Here is a 17928-nt window from a genome sequence, read left to right on the forward strand (position 1 = left end):
ATACAAGTTAGAGAATGCTGACCTCACAACCTCTGTTTTAAAATAGTACTTCATTGTTTCTGAGAGGAATATAATAACATCATTATCTTTCTTATATGTTCAAGCAAAGTGAAAAGCACTAAAGGGTCATAAGGTGGGCAGAGGTAAAAAGGGCAGAACTAATTTTCCTAGTGGTACAGAAGTGTAGAAGCGGGGACAAAAATGTTTCAGCCACAGAAAACAGGCAGTTTGGACATGCAAAGATGAGAAGAAAAAGAAAGGCTTTCCACCAGAAAGACAAACAGGTTTTATTAATATGTCTCCTGTGAATAAGCAGTTTCAAATTAGGTACATGAAACATAGGCCCTCTGGGAGAGGATTGTCAGTCTCAGTGTTTGTCTTACATCCATCTATATGCAGGCATCAATGCAAGAGAAGATAGGTATCCGAGCCTTATAGAACACTCAGACCAAAGTCACTAGGCCCATATAGCTATAGAAAACAGGGCTAGCTCGGTGCCCAGAAGTGGACCTATCCTTTGATGTGGCATCAAGAGTGTGGGTTTCCTTGTTGTCTGGCTCTACTCTGATATAGTCTGCGGTGGGCAGCACACTCCTAAAATTGTACAACAGGGAAGACTCAAGTGGGACCCGGGAGAAAGATCATGTATCTAGAATCTGGGCAGACATGGCAAAATGGAAGCAGCCATTGCTTCTTTGTTATGGACCCTCACAGATTTATCAAGGATAAGAGGGAACTAGTGTCAGAAGTGCATAAAATAGACAGCGCTCTTTTCATGACCAGCTGAGGAATGAGAATGAAAAGGCACCGGTAACATTCTCGCATATTTTTGATTCTCTAGAAGAGGATGTCATGCATAGAAGGAAAAGAAATGTTCCAGGATCGACGCGCTAAATTTAGTGGTAACAAAAACCCAGCCCAAAGTGCATTCTTGGTATGCTCTCGTTAGACCTGCTTACGGTGTGGAATCAACTGCTGTGAGCTGGGTTGGTACTGCAATCAAGGACATCCACTTGCATCATTCACATTTTGTGTTTTCCACAGGATAATCTGCCGCAGTGGCATCGTACTGGGTTAAATTGGGAGACCTAAGCTTGCTTTCTAAATCTTATCAGATACGCCAAATGGTGAAGTGTGTTTCATTCATGCAGCCCAGATTCCTAATCGGCTTAAATAAAGTACAGGGGACTCCGTTTTAAACAAAATGTCAAGTGCCCCCAAATAATCCAAAACAAAACACTTGTACTATTAATATTTGTCCACAGACCCGGGATTCACCTAACAATGATAGTTTTGCATAACTTTTTAAAAGGGGGGTGGCCCCATCTCTATCTAATCCCTGGAAATTCTCATAAAGAGAAAGAAATGAACCATTTTTTTCTGTATTTAATTTAGTTGCCATTATTATTTTTGTAATTAATCTATCACCTCCTCTTCTCTCATCTATCCATCCACAATCTGTCTAGAGAGATGTGCGTATGTAGATAGTTATTTTATACCCGCAGCACATTCGTCAGCTATAGGAACATTTTAATTTAACCTGCTCTTTGCATTCCAGTGTAAGCTGGCTGGGAATGTCTCCTTAAATCACCTTCTGCTGCAGGACAGAATCCAGGCCAAGTTCAGATCAGCCCAAGGTTATGGCCTAGGATAGCCCAGTCTACCCTCAGGGTTTTGTTGTTGTTTTGTTTTGTTTCTGAGACAGGGTTTTTCTGTGTAGCCTTGGCTATTGGCTGCCTTGGGTTCACATTGTAGACCAGGCTGGCCACGAACTCACAGAGATCCGCCTGCCTCTGCCTCTGCCTCCCCGAGGGCTGGGATTACAGGCATGCACTACCTCAGCTGGCTCTTTTGCTTTTTTGACCCTGGACCATTTCTATACCCTTAAGTTACCATTTGTGACATCATTTGTGAACCACATGATTTTTCTCCCTTTTAAACTGACTGCTCCTAATCTGGTGTTGTCCATCACACACTCGCAACGAGACTTGAGTTTTCTTCTACTCCAAAGGTAACATTACAGTTTTCTCTGTGTGTCATAGGTGGAGACCCCCAGTGCCCAGGTATCCTTCACCAGAGGTGACCATTTTCATTGCCCAGGCAAAGTGCTGTCCAGTTCTACCTTGAAACTTACCAGTGTGGGGAGGAACCCTTAAAGCCAATAACACCCTGATCCTCATCAAACTCTCCCCTAGATTTAGCATCCCTGTTGGTTCTTTCATGATCCCCCACCACCACCCGCTTGCTTCATTATTTACTGTAATGATTACAAAATGGTGGTTTTTACAGCGCCTACCTCCATATTAATTACTTAGCTCTCATCACTCCACTGGGGGAAATAAACAAGAACTATTTCCTTTCCTCATTCTTTCATGCACGCATGCATTTTTACCAGTTCTCACTCACTTACCATCAGGACTCATGCGTGTCTTTTTCTTCAGCGTAACACCTTTCCTTAGTGGACATCACAGATCTTTGTTTTCAAGATTATCTCAGGTTAGATCAATGTAAGCCTCTTCAACCTCGCTCCCTATTCCTGTGTTGTTCTGTTTTCACTTTAACCTTTATCAAGGCACAACAACTGTTAGCAATTATTTTATTGCTTGCACATATTCTAACACAGTTACCTTATTATGTTGTCAGAACAAGGTACTTTAAAAAATTAAAAGCATCTAAAAACCTATTTTCAATAAGAGAAAATTAAATTAAATGCTAAATCCACACATTAAAAAATAAAGAATTCTTAAATAGATTAAAAAATTGTAGGCATACACATGATACTCAGCTAAAACATTCATACACATAAATAAATATTGAACATAAAATAAAAAGTATAGGTACCAGAGATAGTTAAGATAATATCAGCAAGTTAAGGTCAAATAAACAGTAAAACCCAAACAATGTTGGTATAGGATAATATGAACATTCCCCCCAAAAAAATGGTCCAAGTCATCCCCAACCGCTGAGTTGGTCTGTGAAACAGATATGTAATGTCCAAAACTCAACATCCCATGTTTCTCCTCTTCATCTGGCAGCTCAAACAGTCTTTATGCCCCAACTTCCGCAATGTTCCCTTCTTGAATGGGGAGAGCTGTTAATATATAGATGATTATATGCCACCAAGCATTCACCATTAGTCATACATGGCATTTTGACTAGGTATGAATGGCTATATTAACCACTCCCCTCTATACAAAGAAGCTTTTCTGACCAAAATTGAAGGCAAGACTACTTTATAGGTGTAAACATAAATATTTAGAAGGCAGTTGCACAACACGATCACTGATCAAAACCACAAGAGGAGGTTATTCCTTGGGGTCTATGGTCTTTCCAATCATGGGCCACTACCCAGTACCAGAAATAAAATCTCTTCTATGGACCAGACCCCATAGCTTGTCAGAAAGCAGCCGGTTGCCCATATAACCATCATGCCACTATTGCACCAGTGGTGATATCATGCCAAGTAGGTCATTATTGTAGTATGAAGGTCCAGCGCTGCATGAGATAATTGAAATATATCTTCTCCATCCATTTGTATCACTTTCTGGCACTATATACGCTTCCCAGCAGAGTAAGTATTTCCTGGTCATGCGAGGTTGATTTAGTTATGTCCTGAGAGCAAAGTGAGTGCTGTCTTCAACGGAAGACTCTTACCATCTGCTTATGGCAGGAAACCAAAAACAATGCCAAGAGATAATGTTGTTCAGTTTGCCTCTGGATTTGAGGCTATTGTAAGTGATTCTGCTTTGGACGTGTTTCAGGATGAATTCAGTTTTACCTCTACTCATGTAAACATACTTAAAGTTTTGCAAAAGGATTTGACAACATAGAGACATTTGTAGTTTTCTTTTTCTTATATTCTTTTAAAGGCTATAGCATCATCCATAGTGGTAACTCCTATCTGATTCCTAATGTTGGTGAGTTGTGTCTTCAGTCTTTTCTCTTTATTAGTTTTTCCAGAAAGTAATCAATATTATTGATTTTTTTTTTTTGGAATATATTTTACTTAAGTTTTTTTTGTTTTTGTTTTTCTGTTCTCAACTTCACTGATTTCTAAATTTATCTTTATCTCCTTCTTTTTACTTGGGAATTTTTCCTGTATTCCTGAGATGGGAACTTATATTAGATTTGAGGTTTTTTTTTTTTTCTCTAAGTAAGCATTTAGTGTTCTACATTCCTTGAGTAGCACTGTCCTCGTTGTACCCCACATACATGGCATACTACATTTTAAATGATGTCTTCCATGAACAGAAGTTCTTTAATATCAGTGAATCACCGTGAATATTTACTTTTGTGCTTATTGCTTCTTATATCATGTTTTAAATCTGTCTTCCAAAGTCATAAAATTCTTTCCCTGTTAGAGAAATTTTTATATGGAAATTCTACTATTTATCTTTCACATATAAGTTCATGATCCATGTGGAACTGGGTTTTGTGTTCAGTGTGAGGAGAAGATCAAGAGTGTTCTTTCACTCTGTAAATATCCAAATAACAAGGCACTATTTATTGAAAATTATATCCCTTCCTTTCTATACTACAAAGATATTCTCATCTAAGTCATAGACCTGTTCAAATATGTGTCTGTTTTAGGTCTTCCACTGATCTATTCATTTTACAGTTTTTTATTCTGTGCTTTCATAAACCTTAGTGTCTTGTATTATGAACCCTGTAAGTTTGTTCTCATTTGTCAAGATCACGCTAACTACTTTCTCTTTGTATCCCATGTGCATCTTAGAATCAGCTGTCAAATTTTCTTTAAAAATCCTTAGATTTATTTGGAATTACATTGGATATATAGGTGAATTTTCAAAGGTTGACACTAACAATAATTCGCCTTGAAATTCACAAAAATCATCGTGGTGTATTAATTCTGTTTAATTTAGGTCTTATTAATTTATATTCGTGCAGCTTCATAGTTTTATGTAGAGTTATTACCCATTTTTGAAAAATATTTTCATAGTTATTTGGCTATTTTAATGTCATTATGTGTGGTTTTCTAACATTTTTATTCTCAGGCCTGTGAGACGGTTCAGTATGTAAAGGGGCTTGCCACCAAACCTGGCAACTTAAGTTTAACCCCTGGAACCCAGCAACATAGTGGAAGAAGAGAACCAACTCATACAAGCTTTGCTTAGCCCCCCATAAAACATAAACATGTACACAAATAAATGACTAAATAAATAAATAGATAGGTAGATAACTTTTAATTAAAAATAAAATTTTATTTTAAAACCATATATGAAACCATATGAAATGGTTTATTTAAAACCATATGAAATGGATGTCTTATGCAAACGGATCTAGTGATATGATGAAATGTATCTATAATAGTCTATGTTCTCTTAAGGATTCTGTGTAGACACTGTTCCAACAGGTAGGAGCAGGAAAATGTTTATTCTTGCTTTCAAATTCATTACCTCTTACCTTTATTTTTGCTTGCTTTATTTACCTTTCCGGGACTTCTAGTTGTAATGCTGAATAGATGTCATGAGAATCAATGTATTGAGACAGTTTTGAAAAATCTAGATACTCCGTCTCATCTTTCAAATTCTAATTCAGTAGATTAATTTTAAGGGACACAGAGGATCTACATTTTAAGCCAGTCACAATGGTACACCCCTAAAATGCCAGCACTTGGAGGCTGAAGCACTGTTAAGTGTGGTCACAGCCAGGAAAGTGTATCCCCAAACAATAAAGAAACAAAGGTCAACTCTCACCTGCTTCCCATGCAAGATGTTCCGGAAGCAGACGCTGAGCTGCATTTTTGAAGAAGAAGAAGTTTTGCTTTAAGAATTTTCATAGTAAGAATCTATTACCCTGATTTTTTTGTCTTCCTATTTCCATCCTTTTCTGTAGAAATTATGGATGCATAAAATATTTATTTTGAGACCCTAGTGTATTACTTCTATTTATGGCTCCAGCTCTAAAATAATATGCACAAAGGCTCTGAAATTTTAACTGTTTCACTGACTTTAGAAAAGATAAGAAAGCATTGTGCTCTCCTGGATTGGCAGGCATATTTTTAAAAAAATAAAACATTTTTTTAAATTTCTGTTTGGTAGCTGTAAAAGGAACTTTTATTCACCTGTTTCAATTGTTGTCTTAGAAAGTTACTGCCTCCATATGCTAACCTAGGCCTAGAATGTTTTCAGCCTCTGAGACTTACTGCTTAATAAGCTCTCCCTTTCTTGTTCTTACTGAGCTCATGGCTGGCTGGTTCAAATCAGCTGTCTGGCTCAAACTCCACTCCGAGCTGACTTACTCAAGCTGGCTTTTCTCTTGGTGTCTGAATTCCTCTGCTTGGCCTCAGACTAACTCCAGCAATCTTTCCTAATCTTCCGGCTCCTTCTTATTCTCTGACTCCTCCTGTCTTCACCTGTGTCTAGCTTGTTCTCTCATTCAAACTCTTTTTGCAAAACTATCCTTGTAAAACTGCCTCCTCCCTCTCTCTCTGTCTTGCCTCTTAAGTAGCTTCCCTTTCCTCTCTCTTCTCCTTAGAGTTGAGTATATCCTACTCTGTCAGATCTTTCTCTGATTTATCACTTTCTCTGTCTCTCACTTAGACATCACTTTCAAACATGGTACTTCCTTCTACAAACTAACTTTACTTTCATTGTTTGAGATTAAAGGCCTGTACCACCATGCCTGGACCTAAGCTTTTCTTTACCTGAAACTTGCTCTACACCAGGCTGGCCTTGAACTCAGATCTGCTTCCCTTTGTCTCCTGGATTAAAGGTGTGTTTGAGTTACAGCTGGATCCCACAGACCTAGAAGGTCTTTGGATGTATTCTCTTGGCAGAAGAGCCATGTTGTACATTAAAATTCCTTTACAGGTAGTTGTTGAAGTCAAAACTGAATTCAGTTCTCTGGATGCACATTCTTACATCCACATTAGGTCTCCATACAATCATGTGGGTATTGTCACATGATGGAAACTGTACAGGGTGTGTGTGTGTGTGGGAATAGATTCTAAAGAAACCAGTTCTGTGAAATACATGTGAATACTATGAATCAAGAGAGAGACTAGCAGGTAGCATGTTATTTCCTAAATAAAATTACTTATAATCACACAACAAAGGGAAATGTCTCTAAGACTGAGAGACACAGGAGGTGCTAAAGATTTTTTTATGGAAAATATCAGAATAACTTTCCTAGCCTGCTGTTTGTTGCTGCAATAAAGACCATGTTCAAAAGCAGCATGGACATGAAAGTGTTTATTTGATTTCATATATGCCAAACTATAATCCCTCGAGGGAAGCCAGACAAGAAGGAACCTGGTTGCAAGAACTGAAGAAGAGGCCATGGAGGAGTGCTGCTTATTGGCTTGCACCTCATGGCTTGCTCACCCGGCTTTCTTACAGGACCACCTACCCAGGGGTGACACTGCCTTTAGTGGTTTAGGTCCTCAATCAAGAAAGTTCCCAGGAAAGAGGAGCTCAACAAGGAGACCAACAGAGCCAAAAAATCTGTGCTCAGGGGGTCCTGTAGAGACCAGTGTGTGAACCAAGGACCGAGACCCCCCTCCTCAGATGTAGACCATAGGTCGCTCAGGCTCCATGTAGGTCCCCTAGTAATGGGAGCAGGGATTGTCTCTGACATGGACTCGATGGCGAGCTCTTTGGTCCCTTTCTCCTCCTTTGGGGGGCAGCCTTGCCAGACCACAGAGCATGAGGAAGCAGCCAGTCCTGATGAGACCTGATAGGCTAGGGTAAGATAGCAAGGGAGGAGGATCGTCCCTATCAGTGGACTAGGGGAAGGGCACAGGGGGAGAAGAAGGAGGGAGAAGAAGGACTGGGACGAGATGAAGGAGGGGGCTACAGCTGAGATACAAAGTGAATACATTGTAATAAATAATACATTAATAAATAAAAGAAAATTTCCTATAGATTTACCTATGGGTCATTCTAAAGGAAGAGTTTTCTCGAGTTTTTCTCTTCCTAAATGACTCTGGCTTGTAATAAGTTGATAAAAGTATATAATCTAACCAGGAGAGTAATACAATAGCTACAAATAACTATGCAGTGTTGGAACTGGACAGGGTGTTTTTATGTTTGCGTGTGATCTGAACCGTGAACTTTTACAAGTGATGTGACTGTTTTCTACCCATCATCCAGTGTTATTTAGTTAGCTAATTCTAGTCCTTGAGTGGGATCCACCACTTTTGGTTTCCACAGCAGAATTCTTCTGACGCCCCTCAGTCAAATATTTCATGAAAAGAAGTTATGAATATGAAATAAAGAATTTGGAAATATTGTAACAATATAACAATGAATTCTTCATATAAGATGAGAGGGAATGCAGAAAAAGAAATTGACTCTGTAAGAGAATGTTTAGATCTAGAGAAAGATGCAAGAAAGAACGTGTAAAAATAAAAAAAAAAACAGTGAAAGACAGAAGAGAGCATATTAGGAAAGCAAGAAATGGAAGATAACAATCACAAATGAAATACAATAACCGAATTCAATAGTATTTTGCTACCACTTTAATTAAGAGTATTCAATAGCAGAATAGCCTGTAGTAAACTTTATGAAAATGTATGTAGCCAGTTGGTAGCACCTGTAATCCCAGCATGCAGGATGCAGATGCAGGAGAAATACTGCAGGTTCAAGGCCACCCTGATACACCTAAGAAATTTTTAGGCAAACTAGGGCTATATGGCCAGACCTCACCAATAATAATACTCATCATTATCATAATAATCATAATAACTTGAACATCTATGAAGAAAAGTAAAGCAAAAAATATTAGTAGCATTAGTTCTTAATTGCCATCTAAAGTATTAAATGACTAAGAGATGGAAATTTTTCACACATATTTTTATATATAAATATGTGGAATTAAAAGAAATGTCAGGAAATCTATAACTAGCTAGTTTTCAAACAACCAGCTAGTCTTTTAAACTGTGGCTAGAGCAAGGCATAGTGGTGTATACCGGTAACCCTAGCAACCAGAAAGCTGAGGTTAGGAGGATAGAGAGTTCAAAGCCAGAGTGAGCAATAGGGTGAGTCTAGGGCCAGCCTGAGCTCCAGAACAAGATTCTGTTTCAAATACATAAATACATAGGTGAGTAGGTAGGTAGGTAGGTAGATAGATGATAGATAGGTAAATAGATACAGATAGATTGATAGATATAGAAAAGTGAATGCAGTAGCCAAATATATGCAATTAGCAAATCAACTGGCCACCTATATCTACGCTACATCCTTAAATTCAGCTGGAGAAATTGCATCTGTACTGTATATCCGCAAAGACTATTTGCTCTTGTCATAATTCCCCATGCAATATCATGTGACGGCTATTTACATAAATCCTATGTTAAAGTATTAAAAAGGAACTGTAATGATCTACAGAAGGACGTGTGGATATTTTACATACTCTTAAACATTCTAGGCTTTTGGTAGCCATGATGAACCCTGGAACCAAAGCCCTGTGAACACTGTACTCGCTGAAGGCATAGAATCCAAATTCAGGGAGAACACTGACTTGCTCCCCAACTCAGCCACTCATTACTTACTTAATGTTCCTTCATTCATTTTTGTCTTTTCCTTGTCCTCACTCTTTCTTGCCCTTCTTTCATTGATAAGTGTCTTTTGAGTATTTAAGCTGTTGGTTAAATTGAAGCTGCTGACACAAACTAGAGGCACCTAGGGGAAAAGGAAGCTCAATTGAAGAGTTGCCTCCATTAGCTTGGCCGGGGAGGGGGGCATTTTCTTGAATGCCATCCTCTCTAGTTGATGGGGAAGGGCTTAGCCTACCATGGGTGACATTACCCCTAGTCATGCACTCTTGGTAACATAACTGAAAGTGAGTTTGGAGGCAAGCCAGTAAACAAAGTTCCTACATGGTCCCTGCTTCAATTCCTGCCTTTGGGTTCCTGCCCTGTTTTCCCTGGATGCCAGAAGGACAGACTCTTGTCCTCCTCAGAGTTACTTTTGGTCAGTGTTTTATTGCAGCAACAGGACAAAAACCAGGGCAGTAAGGCTTATCATAGAAACACATGGAAAGTTTGGAGAGATTTGTAGTGTAGCACATTAACACTGGCACAGATATATGCAAAATGAGTCAGTCCAAGTAGACTGACTCCAGGGAAACAGTGAGAGAGAAAGGGACAGTGATAGGTTGAAGTTATGTTTGAGATGGGGGTAGGGTCAGGCAGCAAGTGTCAGGATAAGCAACTTTAGACCAGCTTGCAGAGAATTGGCTGACGCTCAGCAATCAAGTGGTGAGGGAGGTGGTTCAGTACTGGAAGAGCTCAGGAAGAGATAATTTCAAGGAAGATGAATTATGAAATATCTCAAAGAGATCAAGAAAAAAAAATTTAACTGCTGGAAAGATGGGGCCTTCTACAATGACCTTGGTTACAAGGTTAAGTTAGGAAGCAGTAGGTGGAATGAAAGAAGGGAACCAGGAGTAAGACAAATGGGAATCTTGGGGGATGGATGACAGTTCCATAGGAAGGTCAAGCAGAATCACAGAGACTGTGGAAGAGGAAGAGAAAGGCCAAGAGTAACAGTGATAAGGGAAGGCAAGAGACCAGTGGAGAGAGACGTGATCCCAGAGGGGTGCGAATATCAAAAGAGAGGGAACTGAAGAGCTTGCGCTGATAGACCACAGGGTGTGAAGCCACACAGAGCCCACCTTTGGGCCAAGGATGTCAGGTGATCCACCTACTGGAGGAGGGCACTTTATCAGACAGAAGAGTAGTGACATCAGGGCAGGAAAAAAAAAGATAGTGTCAGAAGATTCAGAAAAGCAAACATAAAGGAGTTTAGTCCATCAGTAGTTTCAGTAGTGGCATCAAACAGGTGCCACACCCCCCAGAAAGCCTTCTGGTTCTTGTGCTGTGTTTCTGTGGAGTGTTGAAGTCAGGCAGTACAAATGTTCAAAGGAATCCAAGCTCCTTTGATTGCTAGCTCTCCTTCAGGAACAATGGCGCAGAGCTGCTGAAGAGAGTCGGGAGCAAACATTATATGTGACTGAGAGAAAAAGTTGAAGGATCACAGAAGTAGGTATCTGATAGAGATAAACACATCCTACAACTTCGTAGATGAAGGCCATCGGTTCTGTGAATAAGCCTGGTCTACACTGAAAATATCAACTATAAAACCCATCCTACCACTCTCCCTCCACACCCCACCCCTAAACTGTAAGGGCAGATAAGGGAGCTTCTGAAGATGCCATATCTATTTTTGAACTTTATTTGGACTTCTGGTTGCGACAGATAGAACAGAGGGCTTGTTCTGGAAATGGTAGGTGCCCTGGTCCCCAGGCCAAGGGGCAAGAGTGAGTGGCTCCAGGAGTGGCATCAGGAGAGTAAGAGCTGGGCTCTGTGTCCTGCAGCAGCCTCAGGCTGTAGAGTCTCCTGGGTTTGTGCAGACTGTATTTGCCTGCTCCTGAAAGGCGAGGAAGCATATTTGGCGGGAGAGGGCACAGTGCTGACTGGGCATCTTGGCTTTGGAGTCTTCCTATTCGCATTAGTCTATCTGTGCCAGCGGCTGAAACAGGGCTGCGGCAGAAGGCGGGGTGTTGGTCCAGAGCACTGACCCCTTGGCCCAGCTCTGGGAAAGGAATTAAGGGGAGCCCTGGGCGCAGACCAGGGCTAACCTGATCTTGCTCCAGTCCACCAATCCTTAACGGATTTTCTTTCTCTCCCTTCCCCCTTTTCTCTGCTCTCTTTCTCTCATTCTTTCTCTTTCTCCTTTTTCCCCTCTTTCCCTCTCTCCCCCTCCCTCCCTGCCCCCTTCCCCTTCTTTCCTTTCCCCTCCCCTCCCCCTTTCTATGTGTGTGAGCCTCCTCCACTCCCCTCCTCCCCCTTTCCGCCTCTCTCCCTCCCCCTCTCTCCATCTCCTTCTCCTCTCAGCTCGCCGGGCGACCCTGCTCCTGCCTCCCACATTAATGGCGGCTTCTTCGGAGGATGACATAGACCGGCGGCCCATCAGAAGAGTCCGCTCCAAGAGCGACACGCCATATCTCGCAGAGGCCAGGATCTCCTTTAACCTGGGGGCAGGTAAGGACACCCCTCGCCTTCCTCTGGGTGTCAGGCACCTGCTTCCTTCCCTCCCTTCCTCCCCGGCCGGATTAGCCCCCGCCCCTCCCTGGTGCCCCCTTCCTCTGCGCCCTCCTGTCCTGTGGGCGCCCAGCTCTCCACTCGCTCCCTTTGTGTCGCCCGCGCGGGGAGGGCGTGTGTGAGTGTGTGTATTGCAGAGGTGGGGGAGGGTAGCGCGTAGAGCCTCCCATCCAACCAGTGACACCCACGCGGGCTTCCCCCTTCCAAGAAGAAAAGTGTCCGTGGTAACAATGACCCCAAGAATCACCAGGCGGGGTGGGGATGGCGCGCGGCTGTGGGCGGAGGGAACGGCAGGGCTTCCTGGGTGAGGCTGACTCTGGCAGGGCTACTACAGGGTGGAACTTGTTGGTGACATTCAAACGCCAGTGATTTTTGCCTGGAGGCTGCCACCGCACTGCTGTGGGGAGGGGGGAGGGGCGGGGCTGACCCGGGCACAGCGGTTGGAAAGCTACCTCGGTGGTCCACAGCATGCAGTTGGGTGATTCCATGCTGTTCCGAGTGGCCCAGATAGAATTAAGTGAAAGGGATGAGTCGGGCAGAGGAGGGAGAGGAGGAAGGAGAGGACTGAGGGGAAATCGGGGAGGAAGGAGAGAGGAAAAGGGAGGGAGCAGAAGGGTAAATGAAGGGGACAGAAAGTTACCACGCTTTAGATGTGTGCACTCAGGCAGACAGTCGTTTAATAATAAAAAAGAAAAAAGAAAAAGAAAATGCCTGTCTGTTTCTGCCTCACTCCAAACTCACAGTGGAGTTGCTCTCTCTGAAGAAGTTGCTCACCACTAACTTGACAGAACGCTTCTTCTGGATGGCTCCCAACCCTCACCCTCCGCCCTACCTGTGTTTCTTCCTCTCCATGCTGCCTTTCTCCAGGCAGAAAGAGTGAGAGCTTTTCTCCTAAGACTCAGTTTCAAAATAAGTTTTGAAAAGCAGAAAACACTTTTAACAAAAAATTAAAGAACTGAATGGGCGTGGGCGTGGGTGTGCGCGCGCTCTGAAGCAAAGGGTTGAGACCAAGACTGTTGCCTAGGGAAGAAAAAAAAAATTCACTGGGCAAGCAACTTTTTCTGGCTAAAAAAAAATGGGAACTGAATGGGCCAGAGTAACTAAATGTGTTTTGTTCTTAGTGGTTTGACTCTTTAAACAATGTGTCAGATGGCCAGCTCCTAAACAGTTGGCTCTGGCTTTGGAATTGGAGGAGGGAGACCTTGGCTGTGGAGCATTGGTCACTGTTTGCACCATGCTGGAGTGGTTCCTGGTGGTCTTTTGGGAATCCCTGCTTGCGTCTTCCACGTGTTTCTGACAGGTCTTCCAAAGAACTGGGAAGGGCTTCCTTTAGGACCAGCACTGTTTCCTCCGGCTAACGTTGTTAGGAATTTTTGGTGTCCTCAATTTGGTAGGGGGAAAAATGAACTAAACTACAGTTAGTGAAGATTGCTTACCCTCCTCGTAGGGTTACACCTAATGAAATAAAGCACTAAAGAAGAGTATCAAGTTTCAGCCACTACTCAATTACGTTCAGCCAGATTCAAACCAATGACTTAATCATTTATTCTGCTTAAATTGCTCCGGAGTCCAACTGAAAGTTTAGTTCAGTCGGAACATGTCTTCATTTAACCAGGGAATAAACAATCCAAACATAGACCCCCCCGCCCCCCCCACTCGTGTCTTTCTTAATGTACCCCTAAAGAAACAGTGACAAGAAATGCTGAAGGAGGCGGGAGCCACAGTTCTGTAAGGACACTGAGGAGCTGTCCTCTCTCCATGGTGCTGAAGTGAAGGACAGGGAGGCAGACATATGACTGCCAGAGGGACAGCAAAGACAGGAGTGTTCCTGTGGTTTCTGTGAGGGAATCCCAGGGAGAAATGTGGAAGACCCATACTCCAAAAACTTTTCAGCTCCTGAACACCCCCCCCCCAACACACACATTATCACTGTCACCTGTTTGCTGTGCTTCTCATGCCTTCCGCTCCAGTGGGACTTTTCCCACATCCCCTCTCTCATTTCAGGCCGCCAGCTCACTCCTGGGGCTTTCTTTACTTTCCAGCTGGTTTCTGGTTGCTTTCTTAACAAACTAGATACACTCGCAGATGTGCCTTTCCACCACATTTAAAAGTAATTGTAACCCCTGATTTAAAGGAAGAGAAAAGGCAAACAGCCTTGTTTATCTCCTTAAGCAGAAAGCTGTAATTAAGCTATTAGTGTCGTTATCAGGGCTGCTGAACAGAGAAGACTGCGCACTCCCGATAAATTGTATAATCTAGGCATAGCAAGAATTTTGTTTGCCTCTTAACAGCAGTTTATAAACATCTGGTCAGGCACTCCTCTGCCTTTTCCTCCTTTCCCAAAACATGCAGTTACTTTTTGTTATTTCTGAATACACTCTCATCCTTTTAAAGCACTTATTTTAAAAATTTCTCCCCAACCCCCCTCATTGTATATATTTCCATCTTTAATATTTTATACATTTTGTAATACTTGCAGGAGATACACATATATTCATTTTACCTGGTGATCATGAAATCATTTTGGGTACAAACTCCTGCCACTAACCCATAAGTTTCTGGATTAAAGTGGACTAGACTTTCTGAAAACTAGTCAGATTCCTCAGCATTCCTCCAACTCTACCCCGTCTCTTTATTGCTCTCTTTACACCTCTTCACCCACGGTCCCACAACAATTAACTAACAGTATTAAAACGTGGATTCTTTTCACTGCTAGGTGTAAATGTTAACTTTGTTTGTATCTAGTCTGAGAGAGAACAGAAAATTTCTGAGTCATGTCTTTTATTTAACCAAAATGACACTCACAGCAACCTGCCTGCCTCTGCCTCCCTGAGTGCTGGGATTAAAGGCATGCACCATCACATCTGGCTTGCATTTTTACATTTTTACAGATTTTTTTTTAACTAAACAAACCATTTTTCAAAGTGACTTGTAGAGTTACTCTTTGGCCTAAATAAATTTATCTGGATCACTGCTTAGTGTACAGATGAAATAGTTAAAACTTAGTATACTTAAAATTTAAGGGGAAACTAAAGATAATTGAAAAAGCTAATATTTTCCTTCCTCAAGTTAATGGAGTGAAAGGAGATGGTACAGCCAGTGTGTAATGTGAACAGAGTCAAGCCCGAAGGAAACATCCGGTGTCGGGTGCTGTTCAGTGAAAGAGACAAAGCAGACTCTGGTGTCTTCTTTTCTTTGTTTCATTGCATGCCTGGCCACTTTGAAGAGTGGGTGTGTCTTCTAGAGGGGAAGACGACCATGTTGACATTTAGAATTTTTTTTTTAATTCATAATTCTTTAACATAACATCATAATTAAATGGAACACGAAATCAGTTCTATGGTCTTATCCAAAAATGGTGGATTTGTGCAACTTTTTAGATGAGTTTACAAAAGACAGCAGGAATGATCTCATGAGTAACACCTCTTTGATGTATGTGAATGAAAGGGCTGTACGAAAGCTTGTATGCTTCATATCAATCTTTTCCTGTCTCATTCATGTACCCCAAAACTACCAATTGTCAGCAGTAGCTAGGCTGTGACTATAGGCATGAGGAGTGTGTGGTGTGTGTGTGTGTGTGTGTGTGTGTGTGTGTGTGTAAAGTATTCTGAACAAAGCCCCATTATTCCTGGATTTCTACCAAATTACTTGTTGGTTTAATATTAAAATTATGGCTTAACCAAAGGCACAGGAAGGGCTTTATTGCTCTCTATTACTCATACGTTTCTCCAATACGCCACCTGGGCCCTTTATTCAAGAGAAGAAATACTGACTAAGTGATATTCATCCCATTAAGAATATTAGCCGAGCACTTAACTGGGTATCAGGACCTTTTCAGACACTGCTAACCATGAGTGATGAAAAGAAATAGTATCTTGCTCTCTTGAATTTTACATTCTGAAAGTGGATTCTGGGCAGTAATGTAGAGTGGCATGTCCCTTGTCCAATGATTGGAAACAGAAGTGTTTCATATTTCAGATATTTGCAGATTCCAGACATTTGCATGGTTTTATCAGTTTGGTGACTCTACTCTGCAAAACTTGAAATTTAAAAAATCCACCCCCTGTGCCCAAATCTACCACATTCAACAAAGATTTGGGCTCTGAAGCATTTGGATTGAGGATATTTTTTTCAGATTACAAATGTTTGCTGTATAATCTATAAGGACATTGCAAAAATATTTTTGAAATTAATGCATGTAAAAGACAAAAAAAAGCCAGCTAAGAGGTTGGTTCATGTGGCAGGAAGAAGGGAAGACTACAAGATTGGCGGTAGGGAGAAAAAGGAACTTAATTCAAGTTGTTTAATGCAGGTAGGAGAATAAGCAGTGTGGGGTAGGGGAGATAACTGAGGGAAGGCCAGAGGGAAGGCCTCCAGCTAGGATATTCCAGGCATATCAAGAAGCCCAGTGTAGGTATAGAAAACTGAATGAGGGAGATGAATAAGAGAGGCGATTCCAGAAGGAAGAGGATCTGGTCATCCCTGGATGAGGAAGTAGGAAAACCAGTTTGGGGGCTATGGCAACACAGGGGAACAAGTGAATTGTCATCATGGGGCAGTCAACACAACAGACTCCACTTATAGCTCCATACCTGCTTAACGGGCTTCTTTGATGGGATGATGTGCAGTGTGAGGGGAGAAAAGCCTGAGGTATCTTCAAAGCTTGACCTGAGCAGGGAGGAGGACAGACAAGCCTTCTAAGGTTGGCAGAATGGCAGAGTTCTAAGGAAGACCTGTCAAATATGAGACATTTGCTAAGTGGTGATATCAAAATGCAACTATACAGGTGCCTAATTCAAATAAGGTTGTTCATAAAAATCAATAGCTGTAACGATGTACATACATGTACGAAATAGACAGCATCTTCTAACTTTGCTGTGTCAAGGACTTCCTAGGCATTTGTTCATCCATGGCTCAGGGAGCCTGGCATTATTCCTGTGTGTACATGCAAACAAAGTCATAGAGAAGTTATACTGTAGTGAGGGCCACTACAGCCAAAAAGACAAGTGGAGTACAGGTCACGTCAGCTCTGTGTTCTGAAAGGTGTGATCAACCCCAAACGGTAGGCGAACATCACCAACTGCCTTCAGAGGTAACATTTGAAGCTTACTATAGCTGAAGTATTTAAAAAACGAGCATACAAACAAAATATCCCGAGTCAGCCTTACAAGATGAAACTGTAGCTGAGACTCACTGGAAGAAAAGTTCATCATCTCACCGCAATGAACTCATACATGTAACTGATAAGTTACACTCTGGTGCTTTCTGTGGAGTTCTGTCCTATCCTTCCTGCCCTGGGCCAGCTTCATATATTTCAATTCTAAAACTGCTACTTATCATCCGCCTAAGTGAATTGACAGCCCACAGTTTGGTAAATACTACCTCGTTGGTTACTTTCTGGGGGCTAGTTCTTAGCTTGGAATATTTGCAAAACAAACTAACAGTTGTTTCTTCTGAATGACTGAGAGTGAGGTAAATTTTTCCCACCAACCCGGGGGGGGGGGGGAGAAAAGGAAAAAAGGGACAGAAGAAAGAACTAAGAACTCAGGACTGCTGTAGCCCTCAGGTACCACAGGAACAGGCCTACACTAGAGATATTTTTTCGAAACCCACAGGGACATTGTAATTTCCTTTACAGGTTAAAAAACAATGAACCAACAAGCCTTTCAAATGTATTTGTCGTTATACCAATAATGCGTAAGATGTGCTTTATGAGCCCGGACAAGGTGGAAAAAGGCCAATGAGGGGGCTTCTGTTTCCATGATTGGTTATAAAGACAAAATCTGAGCCTTCCTGAGTCCTGCTTCCCGCCCTGCCACCAGCTGTGCAATCTTGAGTGTGACATCTCACCTTCGCCCTCC

General features: G+C 41.8%; 1 protein-coding gene across 1 annotated transcript in view; it reads left to right on the forward strand.

The window, feature by feature from the left end:
• Positions 1–17928, forward strand: part of Phactr1 (phosphatase and actin regulator 1) — a 442461-nt gene that overhangs the window by 14078 nt on the left and 410455 nt on the right. The window contains exon 4 of the mRNA XM_055595105.1: positions 11861–12007. Coding sequence (XP_055451080.1) covers positions 11861–12007 — 147 coding nt within the window. The remainder of the gene's footprint in view (positions 1–11860; positions 12008–17928) is intronic.

Source organism: Psammomys obesus, unplaced genomic scaffold (assembly GCF_907164565.1).
Source record: "Psammomys obesus unplaced genomic scaffold, mPsaObe1.curated_primary_1811, whole genome shotgun sequence".
Lineage (NCBI taxonomy): Eukaryota > Metazoa > Chordata > Mammalia > Rodentia > Muridae > Psammomys > Psammomys obesus.